The 9,704-nt window shown below is 41.2% G+C and overlaps 1 protein-coding gene across 1 annotated transcript in view; it reads right to left on the bottom strand.

Annotated features, from left to right (window-relative positions):
* The window catches only part of LOC101850285 (gamma-tubulin complex component 5), a gene marked incomplete in the record, with an annotated part of 40,039 nt that overhangs the window by 15,731 nt on the left and 14,604 nt on the right, over nucleotides 1–9,704 (bottom strand). Inside the window, 6 exon segments of the mRNA XM_005109516.2 lie at nucleotides 641–966; nucleotides 1,836–1,951; nucleotides 4,195–4,409; nucleotides 5,491–5,707; nucleotides 7,654–7,747; nucleotides 8,356–8,445. Of these exon segments, the coding sequence (XP_005109573.2) occupies nucleotides 641–966; nucleotides 1,836–1,951; nucleotides 4,195–4,409; nucleotides 5,491–5,707; nucleotides 7,654–7,747; nucleotides 8,356–8,445 (1,058 nt within the window).

The following is a 9,704-nucleotide window of genomic DNA, read 5'->3' as shown; positions in this document are numbered from 1 at the left end:
TCATATCAGGGCTGAGCGGGCAAAGCATTTTCCGTCTTAGACAGGTGAAACCCTCGGAAGGGAGCGGATTTTTCTTTCCGTTTCCGCGTTGGACAGGTTTCCATTTTATACTGGTAATTAAAGAGGAATATATCAAGGGGGGAGCGGGGAGATTCCTTTAAGACAGGTTTCCGTTTTATACAGGTTTCCGTTAAGGCAGGTTCGACTGTACATTATAATAATAATCACTGCATTTATATAGCGCATGTCCACACTCTACAGCAACTACATGGGCTTTACAAATATTAAATAATTAAACATTCTGCTTTACTGTACTTAACGCATATGTGATGAGGTCCTCCCTCAAGGAGACCAGACTAGTGCAAGATCTGAAATGTAAACTAAGTTCAATGAAACACAGTTGAAGGTGTTTGGGGAAAAGGAAAGGAGTGAGCACACTACTGTAGAAGCGAAGACGCCCTTCCTGACACCGACTTTCAAGTGCATCAGCTCCTCCATGGAAGAAGCCAGACGAAGTGAAAGGATGCTGCAACCGATAACACGCCACCATTTTTCTTCGAAGAAGAAGAGAAAAAAGATATAGAAGAAGAGGGAAAAAAGGAAAATGAAGAAAGCAACAACAACAACAAGTTCAACTTACGCAAGTTTGCTCCAATCTCCAGAGCCTCTTCCATTCTCCCAAGATTCTCCAGCATCTCCATCGACTTTCCCGTCAGGATCACTTTACCCAGGACCGAACCCAAAAACTTGGGATACAAGGCAGGCTCCACACAGACAGTTCTCTCCGCGGCATTGGGAATAGATGAGGACAAAGTCCCAGATCTCTGAGACGAGGCGCTGACATTTGCCAGGGGCTGAGACTCTGTTGTGGCTGCTGTTTCTGCATCGTCTTCCTCATCCTGGTTGAGGTTGGAGACAAAAGCTTTCTCCCAAAACGTCTCATCCAGAGATTTGATGTCTGTATTTCTAGAACCACAGAAAAGTTTGATATGGAGCAACATCAAAAGGCTAGCCCAGGATAGGGAAAGGTGGAAAGTGTTTGTTCATGACCTACTCCCTGACCCAGGGTGAGAAAGGCAATGATGATGACAAAGGGTTGACAACAAGGAGTCCAAATGAAAATAAGAGGAAGAATTATGGCTGTTGTTGTAGATGTCGCTGTTGTGTTTGCTAAGATTGAGTCAGTGACATGAAGGCCACATTTTGCTAACTATTGATCTTGAAAATCGCAACCATAAAAAAAATGCTGCAGACCCTATCAAAGCTTTGAACAGCAGTCAGCCACTACCCTCTCAAACAGCCAACACTATGTTGCAACGGACACAAAAACAAGTTTAAAAAAAAAAAATTATAAATTAAAATGTCCAGCAACTAGGTCATGTCCAACTAAGAATAAAGTCAAACCACAGGTTTGGGTGAGAGGTGGTTCAGGGTGAATTAACAGCACAACATCCACATCTCGCCAGAGACAGAGTCAACCAACAGTAAAACATTAACAAATAAAAGGAGCAGACAACTCAAAGTTCTCCCATAATCTAGTTTTAGTAAGTTTTACAGCACTTGCAACACAATAAGGTCATATAAGTGACGAAGATTAGAGGTGTTACAAGAGAGTAACAAACACTAAAAAGAAGGGGAGATAAAGACGATAGATGTTTGATAGGAAAGAAGCAAACCACACCAGAGCACCCGCTAACCACCCACTTTCCCACAATCTACCTGTTGAGAAGAGTGAGTGAGACGTAATGAAGCAGGAACAAACAAACAGGCACATACAATAATGACCAGTACGCGGTCAACAAAATGGAAAACTTTAAACTTCCTGGTCAACAGACCTGTGGAGGACAAATTCTCCGGCTGGATCCATAAGATGTCCACAGTTGACCCAGTCACTGGCAATCCTCAGCAGTGGTTCACTGCACGCTATCAACATCCGGAGTAGCAGCTTTCCCTGGACAACAGGAAAAAGAAATATTAAAGAAATAGAAATGTTAAAAGCAAACTCCTTCCTCAGACTGTCCCCCTCCACTATTTAGAACTGACTTGGCCTAGAACCCAAGAGGTCATGTCTAGTACTAGAGTTCATGGCACTGATGTCTCCCACGTAGAGACGAACGAGGGCTGCGTGTGCCCACTCTGGGACGCAGAACTTCATGTACACACATGCACAGTTCAACAGACGAGTGAGTACTATTCAAGACTGACGTGGAGGTATCTCGGTGGTCTTAGGAGGAAATCTACAAGTTTGCACTGAAATATGACGGCATGGCAGTAATAATATACTAGAGATCGTGGGTAGCGGATTGAGGGTTCAGACTGTTCTTGTAAGTGGGAGTGTGCTGGCTATTTATGTATTTTGCGAATTGCACTGTGTATATTATTTTATTATATATTTGTATGTGCTCATTTCGTAACGACGTGTAAGCGTGCGCGTGTGATAAGAAAGTAGATGCGTGTGTGGTGCGTGTGTGAGTGTGTGTGTGTGTGTGTGTGCGTGTGTTTGGCGTGCACGTGTGTGCACATGTGTGCGTGAGTGTATGCGTGTGTTTGTGTGTGTATGTGTGTGAGTGTGTGTGAGAGAGTATGTGTGTGTGTATGTGTGGGTGTGTATGTGAGTGTATGTATGTGTGTGTGCGTGAATATGGTTCGTACATGCATTTATGTAAAGCGCCTAGAGTGGGCGCAATAGAAATGATCTTCATTATTATCATTATTATTATTATTAAGGTAAGAAGGGCTCCCATCCATGTCTGACACGTGTGGCATCACTGCCGCGAGCTCTAGTATAATATATAACCACTTTGCTCAGAAGTCCTATCCAGGGTCACCACTGGGGGTCACTGGGAGGCAGGCGCAGGACACATCAGGCTGTGATTGTCAGTGCAGACAAAGACTGTGAGGTTATACTTTTTTAGTTTAGTTTTAGTAAGAGTTTTAGGGCACTTGCAACACATTAGGTCAAATAAGTGCTGGAGATAGATGTGTCACAAGAGAGTAACAAACACAAAAAAGAAGGAGGAGCAAACCACACCAGAGCACCCACCAATTGCCCACAAGTCATTCATTACTTTTGCCGCATAAAAGAAGAAAGAAAAGAAAGTTAAAAAGGTGGGAAAAAAAACTATTAGTCCTATTGATCTCTCGAGGAAACTGAAGGTGCAACAACAAGTTATACATAATCTGAAAATTAAGTACTTCTTAAATTACATATTGGGTATAATATGATTCACATAAGACATGCAACTTATACATCAACATTGGTCATTTTCAAGCCTTGGTGGACTAACTATTATTATTATCATTATATATCAACGGACAATTTTGCAAATACATCATTGTTGTTCATTCCTATGCAGCACCAAACTTAACCCTCTGCATGTAGCCTAAACTACTGCTCAGTGCTGACCGCGACCACTGGTCACGATATACATAGACCTAGTTTAAAGCGAAGAACGAAGATGACGAAGCAAAAATTTGCGTTGTGCTTGATACTTGTCCATGCAGTATTGATTCTAGCGACCACTTTGAATCACGCTGATCGTTAACAATCTTGTTTGAGGGTTTTGTGGGGATATTTCAGAAGATTTTGGTTGTTGTGAACAATTTTTCAAAACGTCTGACCAGGAAGGTGACAAGGGATCAGACATAGACCTACTTGATGTATTTATTGACTCAGACCCTGGCGTTTTTGAGGATTTAAAACAACCGACATTCCTAGGGGAAATGACGACATCGTCGTCTTTACCAATTACCATCTAGGTGAAGAGAGAACAATCAGCGTTTAGTGCTTTTCCCATGGTGCATCATCCAGTCGAGCTGAGCCTTCACTAACTGAACTCACAACCGTATGATTATAAGTCTGGTAGACTACTGATGCCACCCTACAGAGGTACCACCACATTAACCCTATCTGTATGTCGTGTTTTACAATCGTATCCATACAACTTGAGGAACTCTGTGCCACAGTTTTCAAAGAGGAAATTTACTCGTTAATCTGATCCGTATGTTTTGCATAGCAGTCTGTCAAAATGATTTTTTGATAAATACCGAAAGTTTCAAAGAAATTTTCGTACTAGAAGTATTCTACAATGTGAAGAATAGAACCCGGGGGGTACAACATGACCCAACGGCATACGGATAGGGTTAAAAGGCATAAAACTATGAAAATTAAGAGAAAAGAGATAAATGACATACCACTCCCTCCCCGTCCACTCCACAGAGTAGATCCGACTCAAACACAGACTCATACAGCGTGTCGAGCAGAGCCGTGGCCTTGACACAGTTGTTGGCCGTGCGGTGGTGGTGAGAGGCCTGGGCCACCCCACAGATGTACACACCGTGCACGGCCTGAAGTTTTGGCAGCCAGGAGCGAAGGTTAGAGGTCAGCTTGTCCAGCGTTATCAGCTTTTCTGGAGAAGCGAAAAACAATTTTAAAGTCAACGAAAAGAAAGCAAAAAAAGAAGAAAAAGAAAATCTGATTTTGGTAAAACAACACAGTCAAACCTGCTCTAACAACCAAGTGTCTAAGACAATCACCTGTACAAATGACCACCCCCCCCCCTCCCCTTTGTGATTTTCCTATGATATGACACTCTCCAAGAAGACCACCTGTCTAAGATAACCACATTTCTCCTTGACTAGGTGCGGTCGTCTAAAACAGGTCAGGCAGTATTTTTGAAAACTAAGTCTTTTCCAAAATGAGATGTCGATATATATATATATGCTACCATTCCATTAAACAGATGACAGCATAGACGTAGCAAACACATCAACTTGTCTTATCTTAGTAAGAGTTTTACGTCACTTGCAACACAGTTAGGTCATATGATATTACAGCCAAAGATTTGTTTTTAAATTGTGAAATGATGTATAGATTTAATGCCCCTATCAACACTATTAGGCTCTTTAAGAGGCAGGACCTCTGAATTTAATGTCCATCTCCGAAAGGACCGAGTCACATGGGGATTTTGTGTAAAGTGCCTTTCCCAAGGACATAACTTCAGACCTAGCTCAGGCTCAAAACCCCGAACCCACAATCTAACCACTAGGTTACCAATGCCACCTCTCAAAGCTTAGAGGCGTTACAAGAGAGTAACAAACACAAAAAAGAAGAAGAGATAAGGAGGACAGATGTTTGATTGAAAAGGAGCAAACCACAACAGAGCACCTGCCAACCACCTACAGAAGAGAAAACAGGAAGAAAGTAACAAACACAAAAAAGAAGGAGAGATAAGTTAGTTTTAGAAAGGTTTTATGGCACTCGCAACTACACAAGGTTATATGAGTACCTAATGGAGAATGTCAACAGAGTAGTCCAAACGGGGAATCAGGCTTACTCTGCTCACCTCTCAAGCCTCAACAGCACGAAGTCTACTAGGAGAGATAACGATAACAGATATTTGATTGAAAAGAAGGAGCAAACCGCACCAAAGCACCTGCCAACCACCCACAGAAGACACAACAACCGACGACACGGACACTCCAGCTGACCTTGTCTCATGACCTCCTGCTCCAGCCCCACCAGAAAGCTCTTGAAGTCTGACAGGAAGCGGAACACACAAGACCCGAATGCCTGGTACGTCTGTGGTGGGGGAGCCCCAGTGTCTCCTCCGCAGTTCTGGGCCACCAGGTCGGAGACGAACGTGGACAAAGCGTGAACCTGATTGGCCTTTCTCATGAGTGGCCGCAGGGAGCACTCCAGACTTTCCTGCCAGGATTTGTAGAAAATTGGTTTTTTGGTTTTAGTTAGCGTTTACGGGCACTGGTAACACAATAAGGTCATATTAGTGCCAAAGATTAGAAGTGTAACTAGAGAGTAATAAACACAAAAAAGGAGGGGAGATAAGTTTAGTTTTAGTAAATGTTTTACGGCACTTGCAGCACAATAAGGTCAAATAAGTGCTGAAGATTAGAGGTGTTGCAAGAGAGTAACAAACATAAAAAAGGAGGAGAGATAAAGACGATAGTTGATTGATAGGAAAGAAGGAGTAAACCACACCAGAGCATCCGTCAACCACCCACAGAGGGGAGATAAGGATGATAGGTAATTGAAGGGAAAGAGGGAGCAAACCACACAAGAGCACCTGTCAACCACCCACAAAGATCAGTTTGTTCAAAGCGAAAACACAGATTTGACTGTTTCATTTAGCCTAACACAGAGAACATCCACACAATGACTGTTGTTAAGTGCTCGGAAAGGTCTTTCACCAGAACCATCAAGAAGACACAGTTGAGATTCTCTGGCCACATAAATAGAAGAAACAGACATGACAAACTTCTACTGTCGGGAGAGATGGAGGGAAAGACAGCAGAGGAAAACAAAGAACAACATATGGCCTCAGAAACTTTACGACAAACAACACAATGAATAAAAATTGAGCAGATCAGGAAGACTGACAACAGAAAGAAATGGGGTGCCATATGCCTCAATGTCTACCCTAAACCTGCCACTTGTAGAAGGAGAAGATGTGCACTGAAAAAGTATCACAGACAAGAGTTTAGAAACAAAAATCAAAGACGATCAATCAGTGGTACCCTCCAAATATCTGTATGATGGTTTCAATAAAAAACAAAACACAAATAGAAAAAAACCCAAAGGGCTGCCAACATAAAAACAAAGGTTCTCTGTTGCAAATCTTCAGTGATACCACAGCAGAGTTTGGGTTGGAAAGTCAAATAGATGAAAGAAACATTTCAGATTCAAAACAGCTGAGTTTAGATGGATACGGATAGCAGTCATGTCTGAAAACGGACCCGTTTTGATCCCCCCAAAAAAATCTATCAATGTCAACACACACAAAAAAAAGATGTACACAAATAATACCACACAAAAACAACCACTCCTGATTATAACAAGGAAAACCAGATTGCCATAAGTAAGACTGGAGAGGCTAGCTTGTAACATGAAGCAAACAACAATATTGATCCTCTACTGAAAGGCATTCCCAGTATGCATTTAGCAAGTTCTGCATATCAAACTACACATCACATAGTACTTTCTCTCTCTCTTTCTCTTTCGAAAAATCTGCCCATGTCACAGAATATTTCTGATAGCTGGAAAATATTTCTAAAATGAAATCTACATTCTCCTATAACACTTAAAGTACTGAAAGCTCATATAGTGAAAAACCCTCAAGTACCACACCAGTTTGGAACACTGAAGCCATCGAAGAATGTCGTTACATTTTCTTTAAAAACCTTCGCAGCCCAAGAAACATGCTTGAAAAAACTCAGAACTTTATCAACCATTCAGCTGTCATATAGAGTGACTTCCTTTGGTATTTACTTCAGTGCATTGGCTTTGTTTGTTGTTTAATTATGTTAAGTGTGCCTGGTCGAGTCGGGGATTACAGCCACCAGCGGTAATGAGAGCATACTACGGCCTGGCTACTAAAGTCACCAATGGTACTAAAAGTGTTAGATTTCTTAATCCCATGTGTAAGTTTGACATTGAAATTCACCGCCACCATAAAATTTCAAATAAACAATTTTAAAAGTCATTACTAGAACAGCAACACCTGAGTATATTCTGCACTTGTAGAGTCCAGACAAAATAAATGGAAAACACACAAAACAGTTAAATAACTTTGTAAAAAAATAAAGTTCAACGAAGCTTTCGTTCTAAGTTCTGTACATTTTTACTGCAACACTCACAGTGGACAAATGCATGACGTACACATCAGGGTTGAGGCTGAACTCTTTGCCCGAGTGCTTGAAGATAAAAGAGTCTGGGATACCCATCAAGATCCTACCGGCAGAGAAAATAGGACAGACATTTGAGATAACAATGGTGACTGTAAATGTTTGATGAACCCATCAATACAATTTAAACCTTTATGGACATAGGCTGCTTCAGCGCATAAATGGCCATAACCACAAACCATCTCACATCTGCCAGTCTGAAACAGTTATCTCCACCTCCTGACGAGGATGCATCAATAACTTAAAATTCACAACAGAAACTCATACAAAGGGATACAAAACCATAAATGAATAATCATTTTGTCAACCATTATTTCCTTCATCGACCATCTATCACAGCTGAAAAATGTGATTAAAAGAAACAGGTGACATAAGAAATTGAATAATGAACAATTACAAAAATTATCTTAGAGCAGAGGTAAATTATGGAAAAACTATAAAACTAATATATTAAACTGACAAAGGGGCATTAACAAGTTGCACAGCACATACAGCCCTCTTTTCAGCATAGAATATGCATTATAAATTAACATAATCTATTATCCTCCTGATAAACTTGTCAGTATAAAACAGTATAACAAAACAGGTCCAATCAGCGGCCAAGACAGGATTTAGTGAGACCTCCAGAGCTAACAGACTAGAGCCTTCACCCACCATAGAGTTTCTCTGATGATCTGAGTCTCAGTGACCACAACATTGGCCACTGGGCAATCAAACTCATTCATTTGTCTCTTGTAGGCATTCCTGTAAAGAAACGAGGAAGACAGAAAAAAAATATATAATTTTATTCGTTTATTGATCAACATAATTGGCAATATAACAAGCACATCAACACAATAACACGACATTTCATCATCAATGCCTTTCACCCCTGGCAGGGTATAGGCCACATACAAGCTCCTTCCATTTATCTCTATCCTGGGCCATCCTTCCCAGCTCGTTCCAAGTGAGCTTCATCTCTCTCATGTCCCTTTCCACACATCTCCTCCATGTCTCTTGTGGCCTACCCCTGCCTCATGCTCCCGGTGGGTTCCATTGCAGTGACAGTCTTGTGATGTTTCCGCTGGGCTTTCTGAAGCTGTGTCCCATCCAATGCCACTTTTTTAGTCCTATTTCTACTTCTATATCCTTTTGTCCGGTCCTTTCCCATAGCTCTTCATTTCTTATTCTATCCTGCCACGACATTTAGATCAGGCAAAAAGTAACGACAGAAAGACAGAAACAAAAAGAAGAAAAAAAAAAGATGTAGGACCAACTAGAGGCGCCCTCCAATCACTCACATGGTACAATGTGATCCAGCAAGGACATATATAACACAACAAGTAGTTTCAAAGAACACCCCACCTCTGTTAGTGGGTGGTTGGCGGGTATTCTGATGTGGTTAGCTCCTTCTTTCCTATCAAACATCTATCGCCTTTATCTCTCTAATTCTTCTTTGTGTTTGTTACTCTCTGGTAACAGGTCTAATCTTCGACACTTATATGACCTTATTGCGTTGCAAGTGCCATAAAACACTAACTAAAACAAAAAAACATCTCTGTTATGTAGACCAAGGCCACAAAACAGCTTAATGTCTACCAACTAGTCGGGCACAAATAACATGAGTTCTTTAAAACTCGAAATCGCAGATAGCTCGTACAATATGCCATTTCCTGACCGATATGCTTATTTTCTTTGTTTTGGCACCACTGGTTTCTCAAACACACCAATGGAATTGTTGAACAGCTTGTCTAGAAAAACGTAATCAAATTTTTCCTCTCAATTGTCACAAATTCAAACCAACCAACAAGCATGATAGAAAATAACGCACCTGCCTTCATCAAGACTATAAAGTTATATAAAGACACCAGATGTGCCAAAGATTAGAGGCGTTACAAGAGAGTAACAAACACAAAAAAGAAGGAGAGGAGATAAGGACAACAGATGTTTGATAGAAAAGAAGGAGCAAACCACACCAGAGCACCTGCCAACTACCCACAGATAGGTTTTACCTAGAGCATTCA

This window comes from Aplysia californica, unplaced genomic scaffold (genome assembly GCF_000002075.1).
Source record: "Aplysia californica isolate F4 #8 unplaced genomic scaffold, AplCal3.0 scaffold00785, whole genome shotgun sequence".
In the NCBI taxonomy this organism is placed as follows: Eukaryota; Metazoa; Mollusca; class Gastropoda; order Aplysiida; family Aplysiidae; genus Aplysia; species Aplysia californica.
Note: the sequence above shows the minus strand (reverse complement) of the source record. Positions and strands in the feature narration are given on the sequence as shown.